The sequence below is a fragment of the Marmota flaviventris genome, chromosome 1 (assembly GCF_047511675.1).
Source record: "Marmota flaviventris isolate mMarFla1 chromosome 1, mMarFla1.hap1, whole genome shotgun sequence".
Classification (NCBI taxonomy): domain Eukaryota; kingdom Metazoa; phylum Chordata; class Mammalia; order Rodentia; family Sciuridae; genus Marmota; species Marmota flaviventris.
Genome location: NC_092498.1, coordinates 78,729,438 through 78,749,525, shown reverse-complemented (window position 1 = coordinate 78,749,525; position 20,088 = coordinate 78,729,438). Strand labels below are relative to the sequence as shown.

The following is a 20,088-nucleotide window of genomic DNA, read 5'->3' as shown; positions in this document are numbered from 1 at the left end:
ATGCTGAGTGTTTCTCTTTAAATTCATAACCCTGCGCCTCTGATGGCCCTCCATGCTGCCTGCAAATCCTCCTCCCTTTCTCTAGTTAATTCACTTTTACTTTTCCAACTATTGCTTCGTAGTGCCTTCTTTCTTCTCAAATCTGGACATCCCTGCCTTTTCCTCACTCCCTGCTGATCCCTTTGTTCTTATTTCACCGAGAATATAGAAGCAGCAGAAGAGAAACTCAGCATCCTTCTATCACTGCAGTTACCAAGTGGTTCCTTCCAACTTTCCTGCTGTTACAATGAACAAAATGTCACTCCTATCTCATTTTATGTCCTGGATCCCATCTACTCCTGCAGTGAAGCACTCTGCCCTCTGTCCTATGTGGCCCTTCCTACTGGGACATTTTCTCATTTATACATGTTTTAGTAATATGGTCTATCTTAAGGGAGAAACTTCCCTTGACCCTCTCTCTGCTGCTGTATCTCTCCCTCCACCACGAAACCCCTTCATTGTCATTTCTCTTTTTTTTTCATTCTCTTTAGAATCTATGTCAGCTAGGTTTTTATCCACATCATTTGACCAGAATCTCTCTCATTAAGGTCATCCATGATAGCACAGATGCAAAATCCATCAGCCATGTAAATGAGATGTTAAGAGGGGTCAGTGAAGGTGGACCAATTTAGGTAGTGGAAAAAGACAAAAATCAGAGCATATTGAAAAACAAGACTGATGTCACTTGGTGCAGCCAAAGATCAGACAATCTGAGCATTAATGTGCTAGAATATAATTTTCCATGGACACCAAGTCAAAGAAGACTCTAATTCAGATAAAATCTTGAGTGTTCAATGTCCATTTTAACAGAATCCTTTCTGAAATCTTAAAATTAATGTATTTCTGAAAAATTAATGTATTTCTGAGGCCAGTGAAGTACCCAGAAATCACCTCTATTAGTTAATCAATCAAATTTTATCAGTGTTCACAACCTCACAAACACAGATACATATATGACACCGTACATAATAATTTTTAGTACACAATACAGAAACAATGGCATTTGTTCCAGTAATTCCTCTGACTTCATCTACACTCCTGATGTACTAAGGGAAACAGAAAGGGGGAAAAAAAGCCAGAATGAATAACACTGGGATCACTTGGTAATAAAAAGCCAAATGGCAAAATGTTCTTTTTTTTCCAAAAGTAGAATTCCTTAACAGTTTATAAAAGAAATATTTTTGACATAAAAAAGCAATTTATGAGTAGAAATCATATAGATATAAAATTCTGGGGTTGAAAAATGTCTAATAACATTCTTAAGACCCTTATTTTATAAAAAAGGAATCTCATGCCCCAAAGAAGCCAACTTAATCTCCGAGATTGCAAAATATGAATTTGATTGTTAAAAAAAATAGCAGAAACCTAAAACATTCTATTCTTTTCTTTGTATTCTCTTCTGAAAACTATATTATGATGACAACCGAATTAATATAAACAATTTTAATCTCTCCCCTGAGCTCTAACCTTGCATATTTAGTTGCTTACTAAATGCTTAGGTCTAAAATATCTAAAAAGTATCGTCATAAACTTTAAATAGTTCAAAAATGATCTTTAGTCTCATCCCACCCAAATGTACTGATCACCCAATCTTTCTCATCTGAGTAAACAGCATCACCCAACTGCAGGAGTCAATAATCTAGGTGTTGTGCTTGTTTTTCTCCCATCTTTTCTATTCCTTCTATTACCAAGTCCTCAGTAATCCAGTCTTCCAAATGCAGCCTGTATCTGGACACAGTTCTCCACTTCCTCTGCCACCACTGCAGTCTTAAATACCATTGTTTTCTCTAAGAACTTCCAAAATAATCAACTATTGAGGCTTGCATCTTGCCCTCTTGGACTTCAATGGTTCCTTCTCTTAATGTAGTTCTAGTAATTCTTTTCAAAATATAGTTTAGGTGATATCAGTTCTCTATGTGCAGTCCTCCAATGGCTTCTCCTTAGGCTTATAATAAAATACAAATCTCATAACATGGTGCATAGACATTCTAGGACCTGGCCCCACCTGACCTCTCATAATATCTCCTCCAGTTTCATTCTTGGACTCCAGTTACATACAGTACCTTTGCCTGTCCTAAGAACATGAACATGCCAACCTGATTCTCCCACAGGGTCTGAGGAGACACTGTCCTCTCTTCACTGCCTCAAATCTTTAAATTCCTAACAAGTTCCTTCTTATCAGATTTTACCTCTATAGTTGTCTCATTGATATTTCCTTTATATCCCTTCTAACTGTCTGGCATCATGTGACTATTTTTGTTTACAGTCGTAGCTGTTCACGTCCCTCAGTAGAATTTAAACTTCATGAAGTCATGAGCTTGATGTTTCTCATCATATTCTATCCTAGTACCTAATAATCAATTGCATAACACCTAGCTGGAGCTTCATAAATATATGAACACTTAACTTAATGCTGAGCAACAATGCTTTCACACTTTTCTCCTAGGTTATGAAGCAACGTCAATGTCTACATGACCAGTAACAACCACTTTTTTATCTTTTCTGGAATAAAGTTTCTTTTTGTATAGAGCCACCAAATTAAGAGAGAGGGAGGGAGGGAGGGAGAGAGAGGGAGAGAGAGAGAGAGAGAGAGAGAGAGAGAGAGAGAGAGAGAGAGAGAGAGAGAGAGAGAAATGGGACATCCTAGGGACAGTGTTATAAAAATGTATAAATGCACAGAGAGAGTTAACCTGCACTTCTGATTTTACTTGAGGTATTTAACTAAAGCTGTTTTCATTTAAACACTCAAATTTGCCAGAATGGAAAAATTAGCAATTAACATCAGCAAGGAAAATCCACAAACAAAAGTCACAGAAAAATATTGCCTGCCAGGTTTGACTTATTTCAGATTTTTAAAATGAAAAGTTACTTGGTGCTATTTGTAAGCATTTAGACAATGTTGTGTTCTATGTGTTTTTGAACTACAAATATCACCATTACAAGGATGGTATGGCTAACCCTTTTCTAATTTGTACTGCTGCTGAGTGGCCCCAGATGCAGTGAAATGTCTGCTTACTCTCAGTGGGGTACCAAGGTCTGTCTTTGGTTGAACATCTGGAGGTGATCCTCCAGCAAAGTTGAGCTGTTGCCTTGCTGGCTAGAAAACAGAAGACGAAACATCTGTGTGACAGATAAAATGTGCAAGCCTGCATGAATCTCTGGTGAGGCCCCATCTGTAAAACACTGTGAGCCACTCCTCTGACACCAGGTGAGTTACTATGGGGGAGACCCCAGCTGAGATGAAGACAGTGGCTGCACAGCTTCTTCTTTTCCTTTTATCTGTGCTCTTACTCATCTGTCAGTGACTCTAGTATTCTCCATAAAACTGTACAGCCATTGTGCTGGACACTAAGAATACAGCAGGCAATCCACAACCATTCCGGGCTGGGAACACCCATATACTAATACACATTGACACAGATATTCTATATGCCAGATAGCATGGCAAATGACCAAACGTCTAACACCTTCAAGTATTGCAACTAAACTCTTCAGATTTTATCAATGCCTGATGGGGTTAGAGCAAATCACAACTTCAGTATTTTACCTTCCCCGTAAGCATCATATTTTATCAGCAAATGATGCAAAATTCAATAAATAATGTTTAAAGGCCATGTCATTAATCTTTAAATATTAGAACTTTAAGCTCATCTCTATGAAACTTACATGGTTTAACACAAGTCTACAAGTCAATATAAGCATAAGTGCCTTTAAATACAATATCCTTAAATTCTAGGATTTAATTTTTTTTCCACAGAAATCCTTCATAGTCCCCACAAATAGCTTCAGATATGAAATACCAAGTAAGTATAGGAATAGGTAAAGAGAAAATCTGCTTAGGACGGACATCTACTTTTCTGACATTGTCAAGAAATCATTAAGCACATGTGTTAGAATGTGATTATTACATGACGCAAAATGACCTTTAACACAACTCACCCCTTCCTTATTTGGCCTCAGGTTTTAAGACAGATTTTGATTCAGGCAATGGCAACTGCACAAGTTCATCATTTTTCTTTTCTTTTTTATTTTTTTGTGAAATAAATGTAATATTCTTCTTTGGGAAAATAAAACCTTTTTCTTAAGCTCCAAGGAAACTAGATTTAAAAATAATGATAAAATTCTGTCTCAAATTCACAAATAGATTAGGTATGTACCAACTGTTCTCAAAAACAACAGGCAGAACTTGGAGAGCTTTCAAATTGAGAGGTCTACTTACAGGACTCCCGCCTCAAGCCAAAACATGTCATTTAAAACTTCTGTGCATTTTAGGAAAATAATCAGAGGAACCAAAATTAAATAACAAGAGAGGAAAGATTTTCTAAATATTGGTTCATTATTTACATAATTAAAAGTTTTAACTGGCAAACATCCTTTTTCTTACCAATACTGAAGAGGTATAAAATTAATCTAAGGACCAAGTGGATTTTTAATAAACATCTTTTTAACTCTAAATGTTTGTTCAAAACAATGCCTGTAATGAAAATATTTCTCAAAATTTCCTAATATTTCAATAACTTAACTGTTTTCTTCCTGAAAGGAAATTCAAATATTTTTTCTCTCGGTTAGTTTGAGAGAGGTGTCCACCCACTCTTTCATTATGTCAACAATTACTTTTATTGAGCTCTTACTACATGCAAGTTCCTGAGGAGAGAATGGTTAATGAACCAAGATCCCAGCACTGAGAGACACAGAAAGGGAAAGCAACAGAGGAGTCCATGTGTCACAAACGATGGGGGGGAGGGATAAGTATGCATGTCCATTTTAGTTTAGGTGGGCAATGAAGGCCCCTCTAAAGAGAGAATGTTAGCACTAAGACAGACCCCCAATAACAAGCTCAAATCCTGAGAAGACTTGGAGGCTGAGTACTCCATACAGAACTGTGGCTGGAGCTAAGTAAAGGAGGGAAGAGGAGATGAGGGCAGGAGTTGGGTCATGACAGCTTGGAAGCCCACATTAATGTTTTCAGATTCTATCCTACATTCAGTAAGCCACAACGGGGGAGCATTAAGCAATGCTCTGATCTGCATTTTAAATAATCACCACGGCAGCTATGAAAGATTGAACTTAGGTAGGTAATGTGCAAACAGGAAGGCTCGACTTTCAGAACATACACTCCTCAGCAAGAGAGTGTAGCCAGAGTTCTTAGGCAGTATTCTTTAGAACACAAATAAGCTGACTTCCTTTTTGTATGTCTTACATAATGGGATTTTTTTTCCCCCCTTGAAATCTTTCCGATCTTCGGTTGAGAGTACCTTGTTTTTCTTAAAAGTTTTCCTCCTGTGCTCCTTGAGGGTAAAAATTAAAGGCTTGGTGAGAAAAGGTATTTTCATTTTCTTTGCTTGGTGTTTTTGAGTGACCGAACACTCAAACAGATGTTTGAGTTCTGAGCAGACACCATCTCAAAGCCAGTGGTCCTTGGGTCACTCAACTGGAAGACCTCACCCTTTCTCCCTGAGGACCCATTCTTGGCTTTGGTAAACTGCAGAGTAATTTAAAGCTCTAGATGATAATTACACAGGGAAACAGGGGCCCAGTGTAGCTGGACCACTCAGTTTCTCAGAGAATGCCAGAAATCCATTATTTTTAATCTGAAATCTTTCTATTTTTAAGAATTAACTAATCATTTGAAAGCTTTTTAAGACACCAGGAAGGTCAAAGACAAAAGACCCATGGATGGGCCCAGTCCATAGACTGCAGCTTACAAACTCTGAATATAATCCCTAAAGTCACTTCTTGCTTGAACATTCTATGATTTAGATCAGTTAGGGATGATATCTGTGTGCTCTTAAAATACAACTTCCCCCATACTTGTGATTTGTTTTATGTCAGAAATTCAACCACTTCGCCAGGAGTTGGGGGTAGGGTAGAAATCGACTACAAATGAGCAGCACAAGGACATTTTAGAAGTTGAAACAACTGTTCTATATCTTGAGTGAGATAATTGTATGATGATATACTTTTGTCAAAAATCACTGAACTGTATATCCAGAAGAATAAAGTTTACTGTGTGGAAATTATACTTGATAAAAAAAAATCCAATCACTAAATATATTACTGTTCCAAAGAGAAAATGAGCTCTGTTTCATGGTGAATACAGAAACACAGGAGAGAGTTGGAACAAGCTTCAGTGATTTGGTTTACAACAAAGTAACCTGATGCAATACTGAGGCAAGTGGGAAATGTGTGTCTTGAAAATTTTCTAGCACTTCCAGACAACATTTTTTTTTTAATTGACAGAATAAGAAAAACAGAACCACAATGCTACAGGAGAATATGAACACTGTGATTTTGTTAGTGCTTACCAAGTTCCTAAAGTACCTTCACATAATCCTCTCATGTAACTCTCACTTTGCTGATTTGAGAATTATTGGACAAACGTTGAATACCTTGATGCAAGTTGCAAAAGTAATAAGTAGTTGTTCAAGATCTCAGTGACTTCTTTTGGAAAAGATTACCAAGCAATTCAGGTTTTGCAGTTCACACTAGCTATGTTTTAGACACAGCCATTTTTGATAATAACTTCCTGTTTGCAGGTCTGAGAGACAGTCAGGGAAAGAATCTGCCTTCTTCATTTGGATTTACAGTATGCAGCATAATGGTTGTTAACAAACAGGTCTTTGTGGAACATCATCCATTTCTCTATGCTGGGATGTTATTTTGTTGAAGTGAGTTTTTATTGCTGGTTGACAGAATTAAGTTAAAAGAAGACAATAACAGTAAGCTTAGGGTCTAGGATCACAGCTCTGGATGTAATTCTTCCTGAAGACATGGGAATACTCTAGACCAGATGACATTAAGGTCATTATAATCCTTCAGATTTCCTAAGTATTTAGAGAAAGAGCTGAAAGACGCAGGAAGAAGAACTAAAATCAGGAATTTACAAACTACAAAAGCCTTAACAAAGACACTGCTACACACTGGTGGTTTTCATGTCCACAGATCAATTAGCTATATTAAAAATTCCTCAGTGAGACTTAATTATTTCATTCTGTCAAATAAAACTATTTGTCAAGGTTGGGAAACAATCAAATTATTTAGCTTCCCTCTTCCTTTGAACTCCATGGAATCAACATTAGTTAAAGTATTCATATGGTTTTATTCCCCAGATATTTTTTCTTTCCCCTATTTTCTTACCTCATAGTCCTGTCCAACTATTGTTTTTCTCATTCAATGAAAGCGTCTCTGACTAGATTAACAGTGAAGAGTGAAAAGGAAAGGTCAAGGTCCCTCCCCTTGGTCTTCAAGTTGTAAGAGCAGCACTGGGAATGTTTATGAATGCTACACATTAATCCACTGAAATGGTCCTTTAGTTTCTTTTCCAAACAGGGGATTTCATCACATCCAATATAAAACAACAAGTCATTTTCTGTATATTATAAACCATCAGCTTGTAATTATATAGCAAAATGCTTCTATATAAATTCTCTGTGGTGATGTAAGCTGGTACCGTAGCATAAGTGGATTTTTTTAAAGCCCACATACCTATGAGGATCTATTTACATTGGGCTAATCAGGTCAAAATAGCATCTATATATGTGAGGGTAAAGTCAAAGTTTCTTTTATAAACCTTCACAGATAGATAAATAATCTAGAAGGCTTTTTACTGTTATAAAACTAAAACTGCCTTTCAATGATTGCTGAAGTTTCTGAACATGCTATCCATCTAATGGGCAAAACGTAATCCTAAATTGGTGATTAAAGACTCTGCATGGAAACAAGCTGTCAAATGAATGGAGAGAAATTAATCCTGACAACAGTAATGCCTACTTTCCTAAATGAAAGCCCTGTTCAAATTTCTACTCATCCATTTTTCAAGACTTAAAACAAAGCATTCTCCAACCACCCATAGATGAGATGCCAACATTTGCATTTCAGTTGAACCTGATGAAATCAGTAAACTTCAGCTTCAGGCTTGCTGAGCACTCACTCTTGTGAGTAGATGTTTGTCCAATCAAAAAAAAAAAAAAAAAAAGATTATGTGGCAACATACAAGAAAGGAACAAAATGTGATGTGGTTGTAGCTGGCCCTGTGGCTCTGCACTGCATGCACACTGCACCATTTGGAAAGCCCTGCAGTCCATCAGGATATCTGAATGTCCCACCGCCAAACCCAAGTGCAAACTGCGAAGTGAGTAACTGAATGGAGGGCAAAGCATGGGAAGCTGGGAAACAGGGTAGAGAAAAGGGATTTCTTCATCCTGGCAAATCCAAACAATTCACAATGATCATAATAAGATGGTCTTTCCTTTTTTATACATGTTTTCTTGCCTTGTTTTTAATTATGAGATCTGTACTTTGAACAGAATTAAAATTAGGAAAAGCTTATCGTCTGCTTGGTGACAAGAACAAGACTGAAATTACAGGAACAGGCGGTTAAGAACACAGACTTTTGTGCCATACAATCTATGTTGGAATTCCATCTCTGTCAACTGGTAGTTTTATCAACCAGATTAGTTTGCTTAGTTTAAGCCCTGTAAAATTCACATTCTGGAAATTTAAAAAAAAAAAAAGTGAGTTGCTAAGGTTGAGGATACTACAGATACAGATGCTGTTATAGAGAAGTCAGCCCATGCTAGATCCTGCATAGAAAGGGATATGGTGTTATTTAAGTTCAACTAGTTGTCTTAAGGTATCTATGGAGAAGGTGCTAATTAAATTCGCAAGGACACTAGGAGCAAGAGGGTAGCAATAAAACAAAGATTGGTACATGTTCTTTATATAATTATGTTTAAAATTTTAATCCACGCACAGGTAAGCCCTGGATAAAATCATATTTATTAGAATAAAGCTAATATAAAACATATACTTCTTGTTTTAGAATATAACGTATTACTGAAAAAAAATGTAAATGTTTGGGGCTTTATACACCTATAGAATTTGTTTCCTTGGTAATATATGTACTTTTTTTCCAATAATGCACAAAATAATTCTATATTGCAATGGACTTTGGGGAGATTTTACAAGGAAACATACACAAGCAAGCTATGCTTATATGTGACCTCAGGCATGAAAGAATGTATTCTCCTGGGCTATCATGGATAAATGGTGGTAGATGGGGAATGGGTTTGAATCATGAGGGATTATGGAGAAAATCTACCATTGATGCTTTAAAATTATTCTAAAAGAAAGGAATAAAACATATACTACTTGAATAAAGGGTTGAAATCTCTCCCAAAACAACAAAACAAAACTAATGAAAGATCCCCATTTACTCAGATCCAGCATTGAACATAATCATATTCTGCCTTGCTTGTCAGAAAACAACATCTACCTGTTTTAATAGAGGCAACCCAGGACATCTGCTTGGCCTCCCATTTACCGGTCTTGTCTTAGATATATTTTTATTATGATAAAATAGTACTCATGTCAAAATGCCTAAGTATCATAGTAATAAATATATAATAAATACTTATATCTAGACTGAACCTTGACATATATAAGATATCATCTCATGATTTATGCGTGTTTTAAAAAAAGTGTTGGCTGATATCCAGTCATAGGAATGTGTAAGAAATTTATCACAGAGCTAGAAATAAGGGAGGAAAAAGAAAGTAAAAATGGAAAGAAGAAAAAAATATATAATAAGGACAATATAATCCAGAAAGGTAATTAAATAAATTTCTAATGTTATTTTGTAAAAGAAGTCAATTTCTTCCTCACATTGTCTATCTCAATACGAAGCAAGCCGTGCTGTTTACTTGAGTGGGCCACCCTGCACTCTGCTCTCTCCTCGAGGGCCCAGAATGTTGTTTACTTAGTGCCTGAAACAGTGTCTGCACAAAGTGAGAATTCAATAAGATTTTGCTGAATACACAAATGAGTATTTCAGTCAAATAAGTACGAAACAAAGACTTCTCTTAAAATTTCTGCTCACATAGATGTGATCTGATGGAATATGAAAAACAAATATTAGAAAATTCTAGATAAAAGAGATACAAATTAATGCTACTCTATTAATACCATGACGAAGAAATAAAATTAAAAGAATAATGTTGTCATAAATGGGGGTGGGGGTGGGTAGTGTTTGCCAGAAATGAATTTAAAATACACTCTACAAAAATGTCTGAAGAGTTTGGAAAAGCTGCACATAACACCCAGATATTGATGTAGCTAGAGATGGTCCTTTTGTTTTGCAAGCAGTGATTAGAAAACTCTTTTAAAATCATGAATATGTCCAAGTAACTTTGGTGTGTTTTGTTTTAATCAATCATAGTATTTATTGTTTTACCAGAAAGTTAAATTGGTAATACTGAAACTTCAAGTGGGCTCAGGAGAAAAGTACTAATATCCTGTTTTTTTGTTGTTTGTTTGCTCTTTTGTATTTTGGGGTGAAAATTCTATTTTATAAATGCTTTTTCTTCCAACAGGAAAGACAAAATATACTGGCAAAAAAAGCAACAGTCTTCTTTTGGTACTGGTATAAAGAAACTTCATTTTTTGAAAAAGCTTACCAAAATGTAAGTCATCACAGTATAAACATACCACATATTGGCAACAGAAATTGTTTAATGCATTTGTAAATTTTAAAAAATGTCTCAAAAAAAAAACCAAAAGAAGAAATGTTTTAAGCCACAATTTTCTTATGATTAAACTTTTCAAAACACTTTGAGTGAAAATGAGGTATTCACACTCATGAGCAGAGATAAATCATTCTGACAGGATTTCCTCTGCAGTCAGCACTCTCCTTTCTAACATCCTGCATTATTTACTGGCAAATATAACTTTAAAAATAACTGTATAAACCAACTGTAGGGATATTTCTGCTAAATTCTTGAACTCTTAGACCATAATTATGAGTCAAATAATCTTTAAATACACAAATATCCCATGTAATTATCATGAAAGTATAAGACCACAGGCAGCTAACTCATCTGTTAGGATTACTAACATTTATGTTATATAGATATATATGATAGATTCTTCAAAATTTAATATTCATCATTTTATCAATGATGCTTCTAGAACTCTAGGTTTGCTTCTAATTCTTCTGAAGTTGATGAGCAACTCAATCACATCACTACAAATTTCAGACAGAAAGGGCAACTGTATTCATCTGATGTTGGCTTACATATAAATCTACTTATTTTTTTTCTTTGTTCAAACTTCATTTCTTGCTTTCCTAAGTACTCAAAATAAGAACCAAAGAGAAGTTAAGAGAATAAAAGTAAAAGACATTTTGAATATGTCATGTGCATACCTACAGGCTCATGTGTGCCTATATTTCTTGCTATGGTAAGGATCTCATGAGTGATGGCCATACTTTCATGATGCCAACTATCTAAACTCCAGTTCTAATGGATTTAATAAAGATTCAAGCATGATAATGGAGGAAATGACATGTATAAGATTCTGTGGTAATTTCTTACTAATCAGTATTCTAAATGGTTAGAGTACCCATGAATATATTTCTGTATGGAAACTTAGCTTTTGGCATTTATGTTATAGTCCTGACCCAGTATGGAGTAAATGTCTTCATCATCCCAGGGAGGAAGATGAAGAGTCGAAACTCCCTTCTTGAAAGTTTTATAGATAATATTTAAAAATAGGACACAGGTCCAATATTTTCTTTAATAGATTCTTCTCTGTTTTCTTAGACAACTGAGGGCAGGTAAAATATTTTCAAAATCTGGAGAATACCTGATGTGCACATGCCACTTGATTAAACATATGGAATACATACTTGGAGGAAAGCCAACTGGAGACCTGTGTGAGTAATCTAAACACCCAAGCTGAGAGGGGTTAACATATAAAGATCAGCTTTGTACTTTGAAGTTTTCTGGTCTTCATTTTGCCTAATTAAGACAAGATTTAATAATCAAACCACTGTACAAATAAGTACCTTAAAGTATAGGTTTGTTTCTAATTTTAGGAAGAATTCTTAACAGATTCCAAGGAATCAGCTCCACATGGGAAAAGTTTTCTGATAAGGCTTTCTTTTGTCATTGCTACAATGCAAATGCCTGCTTTTCATCTTAGTTTTATCCTGTGACTGGGGTTAGCATCCGCCTGTCAAAATCTCAAGTATGACACCAAGAAAGAAAGATACCATCTGAGCATTCCATCTGAGTCTGAAACTGTGGTAACTCTAGGTTAAAAAATACACACACACACACACACACACATGCGTGTGTGTGTGTGTGTGTATACGTATATTCTTAAAAGTATTCAATGTAGACTATGATTTCAAAGGGATCAATTTACCTAATTTATCTATAGCAGAATATATATATCCACATATTTGAAGGAAAGAGAATCACTCAAACATACACACACACACACTTCAATACTAATTTTTATAAATAAACCTAATCCCAGGTCAAAGGATTTTAAGGCAAAAAGTAGAATTGCTAACATTCCCTCCCACATAAGTTTCTTGCAGTAGACACTCAACAATTTTCAGCAATACCTAGTAATTTTGCATTGTGCTGAGAAACCACAAAACAAATAACAAACCTAACTACCATAATAGAGCAAACGTGTATTCAAGTTGATGGGCATTACACCATTAAGCAGGAAAAGAAGCTGGCTCTCTCTGAAGGAGATTGATTTTATACAAAATTATTTGACAAATTTAGACAGTCACAATTTTAAAAAGCATTCAACTGATGACACAGAGTGCAAAGCACAGAGAAATAAAGCAGAAAGACAGTTGGCCTTGCCAGCCATCCCCACTCCCAACACTCTACTCCCACATGTTGCACACACCATCTTTGAAAGCAGCAAAGTGCTGGGCTGGAAGAATTTTATTTTCAGTTCTGCACTCTGCAGCCCATGTTCCCACACCATGGCTCCCTTGGTAAGATGGAGGCCCAAAAGAAGAGAAAACGTCAGCAATATTATCAATAGAGTCAGCACATGATGACAATATCTTTTCCTATTGTCATTAGAAAGCTAATGAGACCTTTTCTCATGAAGGTTTAATGAAGGTTTACTTTGTTTTGCTTTGCTTGTTTTTTATATCACAATACAACAAAGCATTTGCTAAGTCAGGTTGTAGTTATCGTCCTTCAGTAAATAGGGTCTCACTTTTCAACATAATCCCTCTAAAACATACTTGTAGATGACATGGCACAGAAGAGAGGGAAAGATCATTTTGCGTACAAATTTGTAGAACATGCTTTACTGCTCTGACAGGTATCATACTGTAATCACTGTTTTTGTTTTTTTTGTTTTTGTTTGTTTGTTTTTTCTTTCTTTTTTCTTTTTTTTTTTTTTTTTTGTAGTTGCTTCAGCAGGAGAGCTCCTAAGCATTTGGAAGGACATAGATATCCACTGTCCATTTCAGCCTCAGTAGGGCCACCAGAAAGAAATTATTATAAGTTTCTGAGAATCTGATTCAAATGCTGTTTGGAATGAAGTGGGACATACTAAAATATAACCATAAACTACATGCATACAACTTGCTAAGCAATACCTTAGTCTTGCTATCTGCCATCACCTATGCAAACTTTTTAACTTGTCAACACATGTATGCAACTCTACTTCAAGTCCTTTTTGCAAAAATAGGGGCTTCATGCACATGTGCCTGGATGTGCTTGTATATTACAACAGGCATTCAATCATAAAATATCTTGCTAATCTATGATCTTGATTTTGCTACCTATCTCCCAAGAATGTAACAATGGTGACAACACTGGTATTGTGATGACATTTGTGAGCCCATATAACTGGGCTAAGACAGTAGTTTCCTTTCTCCTGTAACGGATTCCAAAATTCTCCTCTTAGATACCCATATCAGTAATAGAACCCCAATTTCCAAACCAACATTACAATATTGGTCACAATATTCTGGCTTGATTTGCAGGCTTACTTTGTTCATGTGGATCTGCTGCTGGTATTGTTTCTGCTTCTCCAGGAATTGCTGGTGTTGCTGCTGAATGACCAGCTGAGCCAATGTGCTCTGAGGCAAAGGTGCCGACTGGGTTCGATTCAGGGGTCTGTGACGGGGAAGTTTGTGGGTACCTCTAATACCAGGTGAAATTCTCTCTTTCGTTGCCAAGGGAGACTGAGGATGTAAGGGAACTCCACCTGAAAAACAATTATTTGTATGCGTGAATGAGTGTATGTGTGCTTACATATGCCTATATATAGATGTATTCACGCATAATTTTAGGAAAAGGTAAGAAGCCATGTGCCAGGCAAGCCTCTGAAGGAGGCTAGGCCAGGTGGTGGAACAGGAATGTGTCTGAGCAGGTGACTCAAGTAGGCTAGCCTGGTATGTATCAAGATTAAATGAAGGGAGTTCTCTCTCCACCCCCACCTGACAGATCTAGAGGAATAAATAAAGGATCATAGCCTTTCCCCGTGGTACCAGGTGCCAGGGAGATCCTTGTATGGCACAGTAAATCTTTATCAGGGCCTTGAGACATTATACTGGATCACTGATAAAATAAAAGTCCTGACATGACCTGTGAATGGTGCCATTATTAAATTACCAGTCACAAGAAGCTTTTGTTGCCGCATTTGTTCTTTCAATAATAAATGCTGCAGGAGAGCCTGGTGGCTGCTGTTGGGCTTCCCCTCTAAAGCCACGTGAGGATGGCTTGAAGATGCCGGGACGCTGCCCCCATACTGCCCAGGCAGAGGAACACCTTGCCTGAGCGTCTGTGTCTCACACTTCTGCTTTTCTTTGAGCGAATTCGAAGCCTGTGAGAAGAAATAACAAAGATATTAATCCTCTTTCATCCATGTGGGTCACTAGGTCTCTTCATCGGTAGATGAGTTTCTTATGCTATAAAAATGAAGAACATATCCAATGGCTGAGTCAGGGACATGGGTAAGAGTTGTCTTTAAACTAACCAAATTAACAAATAACAAATAAAAATAGGTTTGAAGCACTGTAAAGTATTTAGTAACTGGGCATCTGTACAGAATCTTCAAATTTTTTTTTAAAATATTAACAACAAAGCAAGATACAGAATTTTAGATGGGAAGGACAGGTTCAAGAGGTCTACTGTACACCATGGTGATTATGGTTATATAAATAAAAATATACTTGAAAATTGTGCAGCATGGATGATAAGTGTTTTTAACACAGAAAAAGTAAGGTAATATATATCTTAAGTAGCTTGATTAAGCAAATTTGATTACACATACACATGAAAACACCATGTAAGCCAGGCACAGTGGCATATGCTTGTGATCCCAGGGAGGCTGAGTCAAGAGAATTGGGAGTTCAAAGCCAGCCCCAGCAACAGCGAGGCACTAAGCAACTCAGTGAGACCCTCTCTCTAAATAAAATACAAAATAGGGATGGGGATGAGGCTTAGTGGTTGAGTGCCCTTGAGTTCAATCCCTAGTACCCCGCAAAACAACCATCATGTAAATCATGAATATATATAATTTTATGTAACCCATATGCAGATATAATATTTCTGTCAAAAAACAAAATAGTACTAATTTCAGACTTAATACGTACACAGTTTACTTCTAAAAGATTTTAAAATCTGCTGCTTAAATAAGAACTATGCTGAAAACATAAAATTTATTTGACTAGTTAAAGACTATATCATAGGGATAAAAAGAAAGCAGTCCAAAGAGAAAGCAGTTTCAAGCAAAAATATCAATTGACTCTTTCTCTGCATGTCCTCTAATAATTTCACAGAACTGTAAGTTTCCAATATTCAATTTTTAAAATGAAATTCTTAAAATAACTCAATGAAAGGAGGTACAAAATATGCAGGAATTTGATTTAAATATGTATTTTCTATTAATTCATAACAGATCCGAAATCTCTAAATATTAAAAATGACACTCCATATACTTTTGTATAATAAAGTAAACTACAAGTGAAATCAGATATCAAATAAAAATGCTATTAAGAATTTGAAATGTATGATAACACAGTAATAAGGCAATAATAATCATATCATCAATAGCAATAATGAATTATCCTATTCAAAGAATTTAATGAATGGTGGTCATTTTGGTATTACAAAAGCAGAAGTCTAATACCTCAAAATTATGTGGCATGTTTCTTTTCAAAACTCATGTTTCATCTTTCAAAATTGCTGTGCACCAGGGAAGCAAAGCAATTTTCAGTGATGGAGAAATTAAAGGACAAAGAGGTAAATGGTTTGTCTGAGTCACAGAGCTAGTCAATGCAATGTTTAATCTAGGAGTGATGCCTGGTCCTGGCCTCCTTTCCTTAAAATTTCCCACAATTCAGTGGGGAAATGGAATATTAGAGAGATCCTTTTGCCAGAGCAATGTTAAGCTTGAGAAATTAATTGTGATCGCCTCATCCACACCAAAATGCAAGAAAAAAAAAACATGAGACTTTAATCCAAACCACATTGGTTTATTCATTCAATGGTACCAAATTGCATTACCATCGAAACATTAAATGGTCTGGCTTTAGTACTTGGTCCTTTGGGAAAAAAATCTCCCCTGACCACATTAAAAGTGATACATGTGTGAATTATCAAGGAGGAGCAGCTTAGACTATTCAAACAGCAATAGCGGCAAAACACCTCTGCATGTGTCAGACACAAGAAATTTGGGGGTTAGTGTTTGTTTACTTATCATTACAAGAAGTGGGAAAAATAGGAATAGAAGAAAAATAAGTTTTAATAAGCAAGTATTTGAAAATATTATCCATGAACATTTGCTTCCTTCTAATTCCATTTTTTCTTTTCACTAGACCCAATTATTTACAAATGCTTCACATGGAATTTCAAGGGTATAGCTGAATTCAGGATTTTCAAGCTTTGTTCTTTCATCCATAGAAATAAAACAACAGCCAAAATTTGCTTTTTCCAAATTGGTATAAGATCCTAGTATCATGGGAGATAACATATTCTGTTAAAAATCCAGATATAACAAAATTCCAGACATAATTAAAAGTCTCAGACTGATTTTATAATATGCATTGAAGATACATGTGAATCTGACATGCTGGACTTGCTGCTAAAGACTGGCAAAATTGGTGACAAGGGTTGGAACAAAATTTTTTTTTAAAGCTAATATATTACAGGACATCTGTGTATGTACAGCTTAATTTACTAACCTTTCAGATATGAATTATTCTGGGTAAAGCCTACAAATCTTTGAGAAAAACTAAATTTATATTATTTTAGGGAATGCACATAAAATAATTATTGCTATCTTCTGCTAGTAGGACAATTACCTCTAAAAGATCCTATTTCAGTTGTCAGAACTTTTAAACTAACTAATTCCCTTTGGATCTCCTGGGAATAGTTTAATGTTATTCTTAGAGAGTTTTTCCAGATATGTATTTTTCAGGACCACAGCGTCAGTAACTTAAATTCCCAAAATAAAGTCATTCACAAAATAAATTCCATAAACATATGCTGCTGTGTTTGGAAGCTGTAGCTGTCAGCTCTGGCCAGTGTTGTTCCAGGCCTGGCACTCAGTGGCTCTGTGATCTCAAACTTTTAGACTCTCCTTGTCTTAGCTACCTCTTCTGTAAAAAATGTGGACTATCCTGTTTCATGGGATGGTCATCTGGAGCTATAAAATCATATATCTGGAGAGTGCTTTTTTAAAAAAGCTATAAGCCATTATACAAATGTTAGCTGTTTTATTATATGATTATGCAAACCAATATAATTCTGTGATTTCAAACTAACTGAGCACTTTTGAACAGTGTAGCAAACAAAAAATAGCACAGGACAGGTTCACCCTAAAAAGTTTTCTCATGTCTAAATATATAAGAAATGAAAGGGAGTTCCCATATGAACATAGGACTTGGGCTGTTTTAGGCAAGACTGTGTAATGACTTACATTGAGCTGGGATGGTCCTGCTGGAAGTCCCAAGGTGATATTGGGCAAAGAAGGAGAGGTATAAAGACTTAGCAGGTTCATGGAATCGTCATGAATTAGAATGCGTTGCTGTGAAACCAGCTGCTGTTAAAAAAATAAGTAAAGGAAAGTCTCACAATATCATGACATCATGAATTTTATAGTAAAATAGACACACTTCATAAGAGGTTTTTACATTATCATAATTCAGAAAAATATTTACGTTCTTATTTTTTGATTTCTGTATCCAAGGGTTACAATTGAAAAATTAAGTAAGAATTTCTTCAGATAGAAAATCATAAGAAAGGGATTAACAAACAAACTTAGGTTTTATTTCTTCTTAAAAGAACATGTCAGATATTTGTGCTTGCAAAGTAAGAGGTATCTTGAGATTATTAACATTATATTGATATTATTATATTTTATAATATTAATTTGTAATTAATATTATAATATTAATTTGTAATTAATATTATAATATTAATTAATACATTAATTAATATTATAATATTAATTAATATATTAATTTTGCAAAATTCATTTTTAAAATTCTGGTTTTATAGAATATAATAAACATGTTTGCCGTCTCTTGGTAAAGTACAACAATCAAATTAGGTAATTTCGATGAGTTTATATATGCAATTGTTTTGTATTAGTGAGTGAAAATATACATATACAACACCATCACAGTCATTATCTTCATCAGAATTAAATGTCATTTCACTATCAGAAACACATAAGAAAGTCCACACCATCACATAGGGCTTCTATAATATCACATCTTTTTGATACAAAAATCTACAAATAGACAATTCTGTGTGGTGATTTTCTTTAGATCATTCACAGTCAGAAACAGAAGTAAATGTTAAAATGTTAGGTGTTCCCCATGCCACAATAGCTTTCATTACACAGTTTTGGCATCACAGAGCTTTTTTACAACAAATACTTTTTTTAATCCAATACTAGTCATGTTTTCCCACATGTGGCCTAATATGGCTGCTTGAATTACATTTTCTGTTTAACTCTTGCTTCCCTCCAGAACTTTTATACAATAAGAGTTACAAAGGTCTTATTAGACTAAGGAACTCTGGCCTGATATGGTCCCCAAGGGAACAACATCCCTGAAAAAGAATACTCCATGTAACGGTATGACACAGTGACTGCTTTCTTCCCAAACAAAAAGCATATGGGACTCCAATAATAGACCACCTCCAAGAGGGATACTGCACACACGGGCTTTGACTAAAGTAAATATAATAACTTGTCAAGCATGTTTGGGGGAGCTGTAGATTTTCCTCTGGACAAACCTGGGATATCAATTAACTGGGGAAAAATATCACGTGCTAATACAATGCAAGCTCAGAATGTCACTGAAGAGTGATGCGCCACCAAAACACAGGATGTTATTCCAAAACATTGTCTCAATCATATGTCTGTTTGGAGATGAGTCCTAGCCTTAACATAATAAGAGCAGAAGGCTAAATGGAGTTTTCTCATTGCAACTTGGAACTCCCAGCTAACTCAGATTTTGTTTCTTCTCAAAAGAACATGTCAGATATTTGTGCTAGAAAAGCAAGAGGTATCTTGAATTTATTAACATTATACTGATATTATTATATCACAAAATTTTAAATGTCTAAAATGCAAAAGGATGAAGATTATTGGAAAGTATTTTTACATTATATTGTGTGAGATAACAATTTTATTTTAGTGACTATCAGCAATTCTTCCAAATTTGCTCTAAACAAAAAGGCCAGGTATGATTTTGCTTATCCAAATAGAGATTTTAAAATCAATTTTACTATAAACATACACCTAAATAAGAACCAAAAGAATGTTCAAGGAAGTAAAAATATTTTAACTAGCTTACTGGCAGTAAATTGTAATTTAAAATAAAAGGATAATCCATTCACTGATCTGTAGCCACAGAAAACAAATATGAAAAAATAAGCACTTTAATATATAATTTTCATTCAAGATTGTTAAAAAGTTCACAGCACTGAGATTTAAAATAGACTGTGGGAAGGACACTGTGTTTTTTTTTTTTTTCTTCTTGCCTCCCAGTGTCCTTCCCACAGCTTTCTCAAAGAGCTTATCTTTGTTTCCTAGAGAGAATTCTTGTGATATTCTGAGATGTCTTTCATCACAAAAAGCAGACATACTGAAATGAGAAAGAGATTTCTTCTTAGATAGATTGATGGCAGAGTATGCTGCATGTCCACACTGCTTTGACTAAAGTAAAAAGGATTTGGGACATTCCTACTAGGATTGCAGTCTTCTGCA

At 35.3% G+C, this 20,088-nt stretch overlaps 1 protein-coding gene across 1 annotated transcript in view; it reads right to left on the bottom strand.

The window, feature by feature from the left end:
* The window catches only part of Hdac9 (histone deacetylase 9), an 861,354-nt gene that overhangs the window by 327,056 nt on the left and 514,210 nt on the right, over positions 1–20,088 (bottom strand). Inside the window, exons 11-13 of the mRNA XM_071613675.1 lie at positions 17,788–17,910; positions 14,478–14,688; positions 13,853–14,070 (exon numbers count right to left, since the gene is read on the bottom strand). Of these exons, the coding sequence (XP_071469776.1) occupies positions 13,853–14,070; positions 14,478–14,688; positions 17,788–17,910 (552 nt within the window). The remainder of the gene's footprint in view (positions 1–13,852; positions 14,071–14,477; positions 14,689–17,787; positions 17,911–20,088) is intronic.